Below are 15,817 nucleotides of genomic sequence, written 5' to 3'. Positions count from 1 at the left end.
GGTCAAAGGTCATGACCTTACTTTGATCCCAGATCCCTCCCTTCCGCTCTGGTGACCTCATGTTCCACACGTTCCCTAACAAATCGCGGGCGCAGGCGTCAGTCAGCATGGAGAAGACGTATTCGCTCACGGCGCATTACGACGACTTCCAGGAGATCAAGCAAGGCAGTCGTTACAGCAGCAGCACGCTGAGTAACGGCATGAGTCTGCATCTGGGCGGATCCCTGGACCGTGGCAGCCGTGGCCGGAGTGGGCGGGACAAATGTGTGGGCGTGGCTGGGGGTGGAGCTGGGGGCGGGGCTCCGGCTCGCTGGAGCCGGCGTGAAATCTGCCTGCTCTCTGCGTTAGTGTTCGCAGCGGGGATGTGCGTGATTCTCGGATGCATGCTGGCACTGAAGTTTCTGTCACTGGAAGCACAGGATTCTCATTGTCGTCAGGATTGTATGAAGCGGCGTTCGTTGCTACGGGCCGCACGCTTCGTCCAGGGGAACGTCGACCCGAGCGTCCAGCCTTGTTACGACTTCTACAGCTTTGCTTGCGGCGGGTGGCTCCGCAGACATGGAATACCGGAGGATAAACTTAGCTACGGGATCATCACCGCCATCGGAGAACAGAACCAGGAGAAGCTGCAGCGCCTCCTACAGGCGCCGGTGCAGAGGAACGAGCCGGACAGTGCCGAGAGAAAGGTATTACAACACACTCAAAAAAATTGCTTGCTGTTTTTTTTTAGGTATGTATTTATTTCTAACATTGTTTAGAGTAGATTTAAATCTGCACAATTTTGTATCACTTTTGACATATGTGTCCCTGGAGCAGATAAGCAGTCTTAAGTCTCTGGGGTGTATTTGTAGCAATAGACAACAAGACATTGTATGGATAAAAATTATAGATTTTTCTTTAATGCCAAAAATCATTAGGATATTGAGTAAAGATCATGTTCTATGAAGATATTTTGTAAATATATTAAAACTTCATTTTTGATTAGTAATATGCATTGCTAAGCACTTCATTTGAACAACTTTAAAGATGATATTCTCAATATTTAGATTTTTTTTTGCTCCCTCAGATTCTATATTTTCAAATAGTTGTATCTCAGACAAATATTGTCCTCCGAACAAACCAGACATCAATGGAAATATTATTTATTCAGCTTTCAGGTGAACAGGTTTTTGTGCTCCAGGGTCACATATAATATATTACTTAAGTTTTAAAGTCAGAAATCACTAATTCACTATTTTTTCATGTGTGATTGTATGTATGACATTTCATTCTATTTTAAGTATTTTATTCAGAAAATGTAAGAATATAGTTTTTATATGTTACATAAAATTATTTTGTGATGATGTTGTTTTAATATCACAGTGAAAATATCTTAATAATATAAATAAAACAAATGTATTACTAATTGTCTTAATATTTTAAATAAAATTTGAATAAATATGTTATTTTAAATCATGTGACTATATTTACAGTTTAGAATTATATTTTAGTCATATTCAAATATAATTAATTAATACATTTTTATATATATATTTCTGTATTCATTAAGTTTACATATATACCTGTATCTATATATATAAATATATAATTGCAAATAAATTATATTTTTAAATGGATATTTTAAGTAAAACGTGTCATTGTCTCCCACAGGTTAAAGAATTTTATCGCTCATGTATCAACATGAAGGAAATTGATCGCCTGGGGGCGGAGCCTATGACAGAGGTGATTGACAGCTGCGGTGGGTGGGACCTGTCCGGAGCTCCTCCTGGAGGGGCGGGGTGGGACAGTGGCTCCGCCCCCGTGAGGCCAGATTTTAATGAGATGCTGTTTAAGACGCAGGGAGTTTACAGCACATCCGTTTTCTTTTCACTCACCGTCAGCGTGGACGATAAAAACTCGTCACGCAACGCCATACGGGTGAGAGAACGCGTTTGTGAGCATTTGTGACTGTCGTTTTTGTTCCAAAGAAACTTCAGCTGGTGTGTGTGTGTGATTGTAGATCGATCAGGAGGGTTTGACTCTGCCGGAAAGGACTCTGTATCTGGGACAAGATGAAGACAGTGTGAAGGTGAAACACCTCTCTTCATCTCTCCATATGCTCTTTTGTTCTAGACTCTGTCTCTCCTTCTGTCCATCTGTCTGTCTGTCTGCCATCTGTTTCTCCCGCCGTCTCTCGCTGTGAGCTCACACGTCTAATTGATCGTGTCACAGCTGCTGATGATGTCACAGATGAAGTTAACTAAATAAAGTCATATATCTATTTTTTTGTAACTTACTAGAGAGAAAAACAAGAAATTCAGTCATAATAAACATTAAAACATGATTTAATGTTTGCCCATTTTCTGTATGAAAATAAAATATAAACTAAAATATAAAATAAAGTCATATATCTAAGTTTTTTTTTTTTTTGATCAGTGCACTTAAGAGAGAACATAAATATGAGAAATTCAATAAAAACATTAAAACATGATTTGCAATTGCTCATTTTGCTTTTGTGTATGACATTTACAAAATAAAATCAAAGATTTAGCATGAAATTAGTTTTATGTCAGATTTTTGTCCATTATAATCAGGTCACAATGTTTTTTCTTAATGACAACAGATTCTGGCATCTTATAAGGCGCTGATGGAAAGATTGCTGAGCATGCTGGGAGCTCACAACGCCACGCTGAAATCTCGAGAGATTCTGGATCTGGAAACGAGACTGGCAAACGTACGCATTGTGTGTGTGTGTGTGTGTGTGTTCTTTTAATTTTTCTGTTTTAAATGGTTAGTTTTTTTAAGAATGTTTCTGGAGCAAAAAAAACACGATATGAAAGCATCAAACTGAAACGCATTACATTTACAGTAAATCCCAATAAACACAAATAACTTTCATTAAAAATGATATCATTAAAAAAATTCACATTTAAAATTCCACACATTCACATTTAAACTGAATATTTGCACCTGTTTATTCAAATGAATCACCCAAATGATCTGAATCACTATGATGATTCAGGGTTCTGAACTCCAGTGTGTGTGTGTTTGTCTAAATCTGTGTGTGGTAACTCTTTACATAAATTCAGAACATTTTGTGAAATCATGCATGATTGTGTTATTTAACCTTCTTTTTTTTTGCAAAGATCACTGTGACTGAATATGACGACCAAAGAAAGGACATCAGCAGCATGTACAACCGAATAACACTGAAACAACTGCAGAAAATGGCCCCAAGTGTGAGTACACACACACACACACACACACACTCTCTCTCTCTCTCTCTCTCTCTCTCACACACACTTATATTTAGTGTGTTTTTGCTGAAGTAGGTTGACAGTTCGAAAGAAAATAGAAATTAAAAATCAGTTTTGCTTTAAATACATTTGTTTGGCCTTGGCATTTATTATAAATAAATATTGTTTATAATGATTGAAACTCAATTTATATTTTTAGGAACAATGAAATGATATTATAACTTTTATCAATATTTTTATTAAATTTGAATTAATTTAGAATTTTTATTTAGAATTAGTTTATGTTTTCCATTTTCATTTTAATTACAGTTAAAGTCTTAGTAATTTTGTCATGTTTTTTAAATGTATTTATGTCTACATAGTTTTTAATTAATTTCAAATTTAATATTTAATTTAAGTACAAGACGTTACACTAATTGAAAATGAGAAATTTTGCCTTGGCAATTAGCTAGAATAACCTACTCTATATAAATTGTTTCAGCTAATGTTTGTTTTATTTCAAGTAATGACATTTTTTATGGTTTTAGTTATCTATAATAACCTTGATGCCAGTGTATTTTATGTTTGTTTTGTACTTATTTTCCATTTCTGTTGTGAATACTGTTTAATTTAAAGGATTTGTTTTGAATTGAACTAAAAGTATTTTTATATAATTTATCAATATTTTGTTTTATTTAGATATTATATAAGGTTGCTCCGATTAGGATTTTTATGTCGATCACAGGAATCAAAATCTGCCTATAACGATAACCGATACCAATACCAATACCGATACCGATCTTTTCAAAGCCTTCTTTTTATCATGAAGAATTACTTACAGTGGTGCTATAAACATTTTTTATTCATACACTTGTCATTTTTGTGATTTGAGGCTTTTCATTAAGGGTTTTTATAAGCTTAGTAGAAAGAAAATATTTATACTTCATTTATGTCACTTTATCAATTTCAGGCTGCAGATTTCAATTATAATACATTCCTTTAAATAGATTTTTCTCCACTTCTGAAGCACCTACACACACAAAAACTTAGAGTTTTATTCCTCTCTGTATTCTGAAGGATTTTGTAGAAGGGTTTGTTCATATATCATTCCCACTGATTTATACAACAAGTTATTCCTAAAAACATAGCGAAAAATAAAAATTCTGACTGCTGAAGTTTTTTCTGATTTATAAACTGATGAAAAGATAAATCCAAAATCCCCTCAGTAAAAACCCTCAACTCTGAGATGTCAACAAAATCACTTAAGAATTTTGAACCTGAGTTCAACCAGTGTTCAGATCTATTTTCTACAAATGTATGCACAGTGCATATTTAATTCGATAATGCCTTATTTTAAATGTAACATTTCAGAAAAGTTTTAATACAAAGAATGTTTGCAATTCACAATATAATCAATCAACTGGGGTGATTATTAGCTAACTTTTTTTACCCTATTCACCTGTAGTGTCTTGCTTTGAATGGTTGAATTTCAGTCGAGCAGAGGTGTATGAGAGAAATAAATCAGATTAAAGCACAATATTTATCCCAAAATGTGTTATTTTTGCAGACCATATAAAGAAAACAATGATGTTGAACTTGTTGTCAGAGAGAAATATAAAGAGCATGATTATATGCAGGGAGACTCCTGAAGTTCTCTTGGTTTTGTAAGAATAATGGCCTTGCCCGATTCATGGTGATCTTCCTTCAGATAACCTTCGGCTTCACAGTAAAATTAGAACGCAAACAGGCAAATATCTGGATCTACAGGTCGATCCATTTTTGGCAGACGAGATCCGCTGTTTAAAACACAGAAAAACATGGTCCCTAAATGAAGCATAGATCAATAAGCAAAGGACAGACGGCACAAGCTAGAGTTTTACTGGCTTCTGTATTTCATTGCAAAAGCCTTCTTGAGATAAGCACAACCATTGTCATTTCTTTCTCTGTAGTTCCACTGGAAGCGTTTGTTGGACCGGATCTTCAGTGATAATTTCTCTGATGAAGAGGAGATCATAGTTTTGGCCACTGATTACATGCAGACAGTGTCGGACATCATTAAAACCACGTCTAAACGGTAAGAGGTTTGAAAGAGTAACGGTGTCAAATTGAGATTTTTTTTGATAAAATTACTATCTAAAATGCAATTAACATTTTCTTTTTCTGGGCATGTTTGTATGGCTGCAAATTGTAGCCAAAATGTATTATCATATTTGTTATTATTACTGGATAAAATATTAAATTAAATAAAAATACTTATTAAACACAAACAAAAAATATTGGTATTGTAAAAAAACTAAAATTAAAAAAAAGAAGATTTAATGATAAAATAAATGTAAACTGAAATTTGAAACATGACTCATATTTGTTTACAATTGTATTTCATTTATTCATTCATGCATTTATTTATTTATTGCTTGCTTACTTTGCTTGATTGTTGGTTTGCACAATTTAGCCAAACCTTTGTGATTTATATATCAATATTGTTATAAAGTTATAATGATAATACTTAAATAAAAACGCTAAATAAAATGATAGACAAAATAAAAATTACTGAATAAAATCTAAACAATAATTATTAATATTATAAAATAAAATAAATGCAATTTTTCTGATAAAAAATTCGATTAACTTTGTTGTTGTTGTGCTGCACAATTTGGTCAAAGCTCTCAATATGTCTAATAAAGATAATGATAATAATAGTTATAATAATAATGATTATAATTTCGAAATAAAAATAAAAAGTAAATATAGAACAAAATAGATATTACTTTTGTACAGTTTCAGTTAAAAAAAAGGATTGTGGGTAATTTCGTTATAGATAAACCATCACAGAACATGTAGTGCATTTATTTATTTAATTATTCACAACATTCTTGATTTAGTGAAAATGTGATGGTAAAATGTCTCACAAAATGAGTTTGAAATGATGAAATATTAGAGCTAGTGGTAAAAATGAAGACAAAAAGAACTGCAACACTTTTCAACACATTTTCAGTATTTTGAAATATAAATTGGTGTGTGTGTGTGTGTGTGTGTGTGGCTTTATTTGAGGTGTCACTGTTGGGTGAACACTCATCTGTGCCGTGGCTGATTAGAATCGACCCACAATGGCCCCACTTGTTCATACACACACACACACACACACACACACACAAACATATATATATATATACACGCACACACTGAGAGCAGCAGTCAAGTGCTGGATGTGACAGGGTTAGTTTGTTTCTAGCTGACAGGTTTCTCTCAAGGGAGTCTCTCTCTCTCTTTCTCTGTGTGTGTGTGTGTGTGTTCACTACCTGTCCATCCACTGTGTGTTTGTTGCTGCTATATTTTCTCTTGTTTGTGTGAGAATAATTGGATTTACTTGAGCTTTCTTTGTCTGTGCATCTCTGTCTTGTCCCTTTCAAACTGACTGAGTCTGAAACACTGATGACAATTCAGCTGTCTTAAATTAAATTAAATTAATGCATTTAGCAGACGCTTTTATCCAAAGCGACTTACAGTGCATTCAGGCTATCAATTTTTACATATCATGTGTTCCCGGGAAATCGAACCCCCAACCTTGCGCTTGCTAGCTTGCTAGCGCAGTGCTCTACCAGTTGAGCTACAGGAACACTAACAGGTCTTCACTTAAATGTGACTGACGGTTTTCATCAACAGTTCCTTTAGTACTTAAAGAATACTAGATACTTAACAAACGTACTTAAAGGACAGACAGATATTCACTTAGAACACAGCTGTTTTAGATTCACAATTTTTATCGTATTTTTTTATCAAATTAATGCAGCACAAGAGACTTCTTTCAAAGACATGGAAAATATTACGGACCCCAAACATTCGAACGTAAAAATACGTCTTGTGAGATGAACTTTAACCATAACTAGTCTATAATTTCTCTTATGAGTCTTAAAGGTGGTGGAATGCTTTCGATATTAAAATACTTTATGATTGCAGGAAATCGTCTGATTGGATGTCAGTGATTTTTGTGACTTCGCTTCTTTTTTTTTTTGCTGAAATGTCAAGTAATTTCGTCCCTCTCGTATCTTTGTAATAATACATCATATCCCATAATATTCTCACAATGACCCTTTCCTTCACAATCACTGTTATTATAATCACCATGGCGATAACGCGGCTCTCCCACCAATCGGCTTCCATCAGGCGCGCCGCGGGAGCAGAGAAAGCTCTTTGTTCTGGCGCTTTGCTGTTTTTAGCTCTTTCTTTTCACGTCCCTTCTGGTGCTTTTCCTTGTGAAGGACCAAAACTTCATTCTCATCAAATGCTTGTTCTCTTTCTGAGTGGAACCAGCGCTGAAGGAACCGGAGGCCTGGCGCTCTGCTTTGTGCTGACTGTAAAATAACTATAGAAAGTGTTTTAACGTCGCTTAAAGCTGCGTGTTTCATTCGCATCTGTGCCACAGTCAGCAGAATAAGACCAAAAACTTTACAAAACGTTGAGTATGTATGAATCAAAATGTGCATGTTAATGTACAGTTTTATATAATGCAAACTGTTTTAGTGACAGATTTAGGTATTTTTCATTAATACCCATGGATAGATATACCGTTACAGTAAAAGTAAACCGCGCAATAATTTTTTTTAATAATAAATAAAATAAAATAAATGCTGACTGTTGACTGAGAGAGTAGGTCAGATTAGTTTGAAACTTAAAATACTTTTAAAAAATAAATTAATAAATAAATAAAAAAATCGGTATAATTTTTAAACACAATAAAATAAGATAGTAGTTTGGAAAATTAAAATACAATTTAAAAATAAAATAAAATGTTTAATGAAATGAGAAATTATCAGTCACTTAATTTGAGCATTTTCATGCTATTAAAATAAAACACAAATAAATAAATAAAATATATATGTTAACTGTTGACAATGAGGAAGTTATGTATTAATTTATAAATTTTTGATTTGGTCATTAATTTAAGCTATATATATAATGCATTTAGTCTGCACTGAATGGTTTAATTCAAGTAAAAAATATTGTTTAACATCTTTGAATGAACCTAAATACATTATTTATTCCAACAAACCTTTGTTGTTACCAACAAAAAATGATTTATACCTAATTTAATGGGTTAAATCAAGTAGAAATGGCTGTTTTGAGGGCAACAGTTGCAGGTTACCACTTTTAAAGTTTAAATTAAGACAGATTCGAAAATAAAAATAACTCTGAAATAAGTTAAACTATTTTAAATAAAATGTATATTTAAATGTACATAAAATACAAAATGATATTTAAATTGTGTAGTTGTAATACATATAAATTGTTTTATTAAAATAGTGTCGTTAAAAGTACTATTCTAAACAACGTCTGAATATTTACCTCTTAAGATCAATCACTTTTAGATAAAAGCACTTGCTAGATTAATACATGTAAATATGTCAAGTAGGACTAAATATGGCAGTAATATGAAAGAGGTTTGTCTGGTTTTGTCCGCGTTTGTTCTCTGGAGATGATTCAGTGTCTTTAGTCTTTACTGTATGTGGAGCTGCAGAAGCCTCTTTGTTCCTGTGTCTCAAACGACATGCTAATGCTGTCGTCGTTCTCTTTGCTGTTGTTTATCTGTGTTTTATGGGTAATTAAAAGAAAATAGTTTGTTGGGTGATGATTGAATTACAGCTGAATGGCGCTCGGTGCTCTGAGATGCTGTTGAGCCAAAAGACGGTTTAATGGCTGTAATTATGAGCCGACGGTGAGATGCTGTGGGTACAGGAGCACTGAAAGCCTCACACACACACACACACACACACACACACTGTAGAATGTTAATGTGAATCAGTCATTTTATCCCTAGGAAAACTGAAGCTGTGTTTCAATAACCTACGCTGGAGCTCAGGATTCCTGGAGTTTGATGAACTGCTTGTTTCACACCTGCATTATTCAGTGTCTGTCTCTCACTGATCCTGTCTGAGCTACACATTCCCAAAAAGTTGGGACAGGTAGCAATAAGAGACCGGAAAATTTAAAGGTACAAATAAGGAACAGCTGGATGATTGGGTATAAAAAGAGCCTCTCAGAGCAGCAGTGTTTATCAGAAGTCAAGATGGGCAGAGGATCACCATTTCCCCCAATGCTGTGGCGAAAAATAGTGAAGCAATATAAGAAAGGAGTTTCTCAGAGAAAAATTGCAAAGAGTTTGAAGTTATCATCATCTACAGTGCATAATATCATCCAAAGATTCAGAGAATCTGGAACAATCTCTGTGCGTACGAAAACCATACTGGATCCCCGTGATCTTCAGGCCCTTTTAAATTATATATTTTCTCAGTTTAAACATTTGACATGTCATCTATGTTTTATTCTAAATAAAATATTGAAATTTGAAACTTTCGCATCATTGCATTGAACAATTTGTACAGTGTCCTATCTTTTTGGGAATCGGGTTTGTAAATCTGTTTGTTTGTGTTGTTGAGCGTTTGAGTTCTCCGGTCGATCATCTTCAGAAACGAGCTGCTTTTATGCGTAATGAGCTTCATTAGAATACATTAGCCTAATGAGCTTTACTCCTGTTCCCCTGTCAGCGATTGACTTTAGCATCAGCATTAGAATATGTTTGCGTAAAGCTTGTTAATTAAATGTACGATAATCACCACACCTGCGCAAACACACACACACACAAACGCAAACACACACACCCACAGTGCAAAGAGAAACAAACAACAAACTCGTTAATAAAACTCATTCGCACTCTTCTTCCTCTCATTATGTCCTCCTCCTCTTCTCTCTCTCTTTCTCTCTCATCTGTTCTTTAGATGAATTCTGTCAGAAGTGCTTTGTTGGCGTGAGAAGCGGCTCACACTGCCAAACCGTGTTGTGATTAAAATGCTAACATCATGTGCCACAGCTGGGTGATGTCATCTCTCCTGTGTGTGTGTGTGTGTGTGTGTGTGTATGATTGATGGGGTTAGTCTTTTCTGAGCTTTAATTCTCTGAACATGGACTAAATGTTGTTTCATCTAGAGAACACTTTGACCTGTAGTGTCACCTGAGGTTGTTCGTTTTTGACCGCTTTATTGGCATCGAATTGCAACTTTGCTTGGCAGTGACAATCTACTAGCATTCAATAGTTTGGGGTTGGTAAGATATTTTAATGGATTTAAAAGAAATCTCTTCTGATCACCAAGGCTGCATTTATTTGATCAAAAATACAGTTAAAAGTAGTGAAATATTATTACAATTTAAAACAATTGTTTTCAATGTGAATATCTGTTATAGTGTAATTTATTTCTGTGTACAAAGCTGAATTTTTAGCAGGCAAATAAATAAAAAGAAAGAAGTATGGATTGATGGATATACAGATAGATTTATAAAGTAGATAGATTGATTGAAACCATTTTAAACCATTGGTTTGTTTATTTGGTAAAATAATATATATTTAAATACATTTTATATTTTAAATAATAAAAAATATATATTTTAATTAAAATACATTTAGACTGTTTAGAAAGTGTCAAAATAAAATATAAAGTAAGAAAGTTGAAAATTAAATATTTAAATTAAAAGAAATAATTTAGATTAAAAGAAAACACAATATAATATTTGAAATAAATTATTATATTTAAATATTTTAAAATATGATTGATTAGTTTGGAAATAAAATAAATGTAAATATTTTAAATAAAACAAGTAAGTAAAATTAGAAATGAGCAGCATTTAATTTGTTTTAATTATTTATTGTTATTAAAAATAAAGATGAAAAATAAGACTAAATGTGTTTATCTTATAAAAAAAATTCATTAGTATAATATTATTCTAATGTAAATCATCTGTTCAGAATAGAAATCTTCTGTAACATTATAAATGTCTTCACGTTTGTGTTTCGCCTCTGGCTTGCTTAGTTGGGGTCACTTCATCTACAGAGATATCATTGACTTGATTGCAAATAAATGCACAGACACTATTTAACTGAACAGAGATGACATAACTGAATTCAATGATGAACTGCCTTTAACTGTCATTTTGCATTATTGATACACTGTTTTCCTAATGAATGTTGTTCAGTTGCTTTGACGCAATGTATTTTGTTTAAAGCACTATATAAATAAAGGTGACTTGACTTGTCTTCACGTTTATCTCTCTGTGTTCGTCTCAGGGTTCTTCATAACTACATGTTGTGGCGTATCGTGGCGGCGCTGAGCGAGCATCTCTCCACGGCGTTTCGCAGCACGATTCATGAGTTCTCGCGCGAGGTCGACGGAGGCGAGCGTCAGCTGGATCTGGAGCGGCTGTGTCTCAATCAGGCCAACAAACACTTCGGCATGGCCCTCGGCGCGCTCTTCGTCCAGCAGCACTTCTCCTCCTCCAGCAGAGCCAAGGTGAGTGCATCACCTCAGATGTGCCTTCAGAATCTTCTTGGGTGCAATTCAGTCTTGTCAAACACTGATCGGCTAGAAAAAAATTCATATTAAGCGCACACACTTTTTAATGCAACGTGTATTTTAAAATATTTATTTTGTGCTGAATGCTGGTGAAAAGTGTCTATGTAGTTATAAAAGTAAAAATTATCCCTGTTTCAGTCAGAGCTACTACTGAATTTTACAAATTTAGAAAAAAGTATAATAACTGATTATTGGTTGTTAGTCCCTAGTAATAGTGTAATATGTATTATATGTAGCTAATATTATGTTGTAATGTACTATAATTGAAATGTTTAAGGTTCACCAGGGTAATTATAGTTAACTAAAACTAAAAAACATAAAACGAAAACATTTTTGTTGCTTGAAATAAAATAAGTGTTAGTAAACGTAAATGTAAGTTAAAAAAAATATTTAATGCTTATTTCAGCTAGTAGCCAAAGAAACATTTTTCACTTGAATTTAGTTTCACTTGATACTAAAATAACAAACTAAAACTTAAATTAAATGTAATAAAAATTATATAGCCATGAGTTTAAAGAAACTACTAAAAATGACAAAAACACAACACAATTACTAAAACTTCAAATTTAAAATGAAGAATTTATATTTAAAAAATCAATAAAAACCATAATAGTATCGCAGTGATACTTAAACTTTAAGAGATTATTTTCAGTTATTTTTACCATTACCATTACCATAGCCATTCTTTTCAGGAATTAAATTAAATTAAATTAAGAATTTTTTGGGGGAATGAAAAATATTCTAAAGTATATATAGAAAATAAGAATAAAATAGATTAAAATTAAATTAAATGCATAGCGACTTACATTGCATTCAGGCTAACAATTTTTCCTAACATGTGTTCCCAGGGATTCGAACCCACAACCTTGCGCTTGCTAACGTAATGCGTCTACCACTTAAGCTACATATTTTTTTATAATTTTTGTGCTTTTTAGATAGTTTCCCACTTTGTTACACTTGTGCTATTCATACAAATCTGCATATACATTGTTATGTTATGTTATGTTATGCTATATGTGTCATATATGTTATGTGTTATGTTATGTGTTATATGTTATGTTATATGTGATATATGTTATGTTATGTTTTTATATAATATTTTATGTTATGTTATGTTATGTTAAATGTTATGTTATATGTAATGTTATATTTTTATATGATATTTTATGTTATGTTATATGTTATATGTTATATGTTATATGTTATGTTATATGTTATGTGTTATGTGTTATATATTATGTTATATGTTATGTGTTATGTGTTATGTGTTATATATTATGTTATATGTTATGTGTTATGTGTTATGTGTTATATATTATGTTATATGTTATGTGTTATGTGTTATGTGTTATATATTATGTTATATGTTATATGTTATGTGTTATGTGTTATATATTATGTTATATGTTATGTGTTATGTGTTATGTGTTATATATTATGTTATATGTTATGTGTTATGTGTTATGTGTTATATATTATGTTATATGTTATATGTTATATGTTATGTGTTATGTGTTGTATATTATGTTATGTGTTATGTGTTATGTGTTATATATTATGTTATATGTTATGTGTTATGTGTTATGTGTTATATATTATGTTATATGTTATGTGTTATGTGTTATGTGTTATATATTATGTTATATGTTATATGTTATGTGTTATGTGTTATATATTATGTTATATGTTATATGTTATGTGTTATGTGTTATGTGTTATATATTATGTTATATGTTATGTGTTATGTGTTATATATTATGTTATATGTTATATGTTATATGTTATGTGTTATGTGTTATGTGTTATATATTATGTTATATGTTATGTGTTATGTGTTATATATTATGTTATATGTTATGTGTTATGTGTTATGTGTTATATATTATGTTATATGTTATGTGTTATGTGTTATATATTATGTTATATGTTATGTGTTATGTGTTATGTGTTATATATTATGTTATATGTTATATGTTATGTGTTATGTGTTATATATTATGTTATATGTTATTTGTTATGTGTTATGTGTTATATATTATGTTATATGTAAAAGCTTTGTTGCATAAGCTCAGATTTGGTGATGATATCTTCTGAAATGTGGGATTGCTGGGGTCTTTTTTCAGGAGAAACATCTACGCTTCAGTCTCTACTTTATCTCGTCTCATAGAGATATCGAGAGACTCATTTCAATTTTTTCGTGTCACACCTTCCTCTTTTTTTCTAATGCAGTCGATCTGTTTCTCTTCCACCGGCCCAGTGTTTGTTTAGCTTCATCTCACTTCCTTCCTTCCGTGCTCTTCTTAGATAGATAGAATGATGGATGGATGGATCAAATCGCACTTCTTTCGCTCCCAGATGGTTTGCGTGGCAGGGTGTATAGATTTTTGGAAATCCTCAGTCAAAATGTCACTTTCGTCAGATGAGTGCAGACTTCTGCAGTTTTTTCCAGCTTGCATTGAGCTTCCTACTGTTTTCCAGCGCAACAATCATCCAAACCTCTTTAAAGTTTCTATTAGAGGAATTCTTCATCCACAAATGACTTTCTTTCTTTAGTGGAACACAGAATGTTAATGTTGCATTTTATTATTCCTGTCATTCAAAAGGTTTCTGAAAGAAGTCTCTTCTGCTCATCGAGGCTGCATTTATTTGATAAAAAATACAGTAAAAAAATAGTATAATATTATTAGAATCTAAAACATTTGTTGTCTATGTGAATATCTGTTAAACTGTAATTTATTTATGTGATCAAAGCTGAATATATGGGTCAGGGATAATACAGTTCACTAAAACTAAAATTAAACCATTAAAAACGTTTTCTTTACTTGAAATAAAATAAACAAACTTTAAGTTCGTTTTTTTCTAGTTTAACTTGAAGTACTAAATTAGCTGAATTACTGTAAATAATCTAAAATGAATAAATACAAATTGTTAATATTTATTAACATTAATATATTAAATTATTCATTTTTAAAAAAATAAAAAAACACAACAGCAGTACTAACATAAATTATAAAACCAAATAATTAAGACACAGTATTAACAAAACCTATAATAGTATGTCAGTAAACTCTAAAATAATACAAAATAATAAAATCACATACAGTTTGAGTAATTTCATGTTTTATTTTTTCATATATATATATATATATATAATTTAAAATTAATTTGAAAATGTTTTCAAATTTATAAAAAATATATTGAATGTAATTAAAATAAATTATATTTGAAATATTATTAAATATTAAATTAAATAATTAAATAGAAGATAAATTGTCTCATTTAATTATTTTCCCTTTTATTTATTTATTATTTTGCACTTGATTGCTCATGACAGTTTGACCTCAGTCAGTGTTAGTTTCCAAATACACAGACCCAATCAGAAGTCACGACTCCTTTGATTGACACCTTGTCTCCGCCCCCATTCTCAGGTGCAGGAGCTGGTGGAGGACATCAAACACTCGTTAGATCAGAGACTGCAGGAGCTCGACTGGATGGATGAAGAAACCCGAGGCGCTGCCCGAGCGAAGGTGACGCTCGTTTAGAGCTCGATTACATTTCAGTCCGACTTTAAAGAGTTAACACGTTTAGATGAAGCAGTGAGTAATGAAGTGAACGTGGAGCAGCTCAGTTTTTCTGATTTTTCTGGAATCTGTTTCTCTCAGCTGCAGCACATGATGGTTATGACCGGTTATCCTGACTTCCTGTTAAAGCCTGAGCTCGTAGACGAGGAGTACGGGGTAAGACGCTTCCGACCAATCACACGATCCCATTCCAGACGAGATCTCCAGATGCTCTTATTTCTCCTCCACAGTTCGATGTGAACGAGAAAACATACTTCAGGAACGTCCTCAACAGCATCAAGTACAACATCAAGCTCTCCGTTAAAAAGATCCAACGAGAGGTGGACAAGACCACGTGAGTTTGAGAGAACCAGACAGGAAGTGATGTCACTGATTCAGAAGCATTGCAGCATGCAATTACTAGAGTTGGGTCCGAGTCCACCTTTGTCGAGTACGAGTCAAGACCAAGTCCACAAACATCGAGTCCAAGTCCGAGTCCGAGTCCAAAAGGGGCCGAGTTGGACTCAAGTCCGAGTTCTTAAAGGCCGAGTCCGAGTCGAGTCCGCCCGAGTCCAGAAAGTAATTAAATTAAAAAAGATTAGAAATTGGTATTGTACATTTTTACATTCTATTAATATTTTAA

General features: G+C 32.7%; 1 protein-coding gene across 2 annotated transcripts in view; it reads left to right on the top strand.

Moving 5' to 3' along the window:
- Positions 1–15,568, top strand: part of LOC113087663 (endothelin-converting enzyme-like 1) — a 21,866-nt gene extending 6,298 nt beyond the window's left edge. For both annotated transcript variants that reach the window (XM_026255612.1, XM_026255611.1), the window contains exons 2-11: positions 1–686; positions 1,651–1,917; positions 2,000–2,068; positions 2,603–2,713; positions 3,126–3,218; positions 5,165–5,289; positions 11,329–11,551; positions 15,043–15,141; positions 15,277–15,351; positions 15,426–15,568. The exon at positions 1–686 is cut by the window's left edge. In XM_026255612.1, the coding sequence (XP_026111397.1) occupies positions 60–686; positions 1,651–1,917; positions 2,000–2,068; positions 2,603–2,713; positions 3,126–3,218; positions 5,165–5,289; positions 11,329–11,551; positions 15,043–15,141; positions 15,277–15,351; positions 15,426–15,533 (1,797 nt within the window). In that variant the 5' untranslated portion in view covers positions 1–59 and the 3' untranslated portion in view covers positions 15,534–15,568. The remainder of the gene's footprint in view (positions 687–1,650; positions 1,918–1,999; positions 2,069–2,602; positions 2,714–3,125; positions 3,219–5,164; positions 5,290–11,328; positions 11,552–15,042; positions 15,142–15,276; positions 15,352–15,425) is intronic.
- The last annotated feature ends 249 nt before the right edge of the window (positions 15,569–15,817 follow it).

This window comes from Carassius auratus, unplaced genomic scaffold (assembly GCF_003368295.1).
Source record: "Carassius auratus strain Wakin unplaced genomic scaffold, ASM336829v1 scaf_tig00045031, whole genome shotgun sequence".
NCBI lineage: Eukaryota > Metazoa > Chordata > Actinopteri > Cypriniformes > Cyprinidae > Carassius > Carassius auratus.
This window is presented reverse-complemented; position numbering and strand designations above follow the sequence as displayed.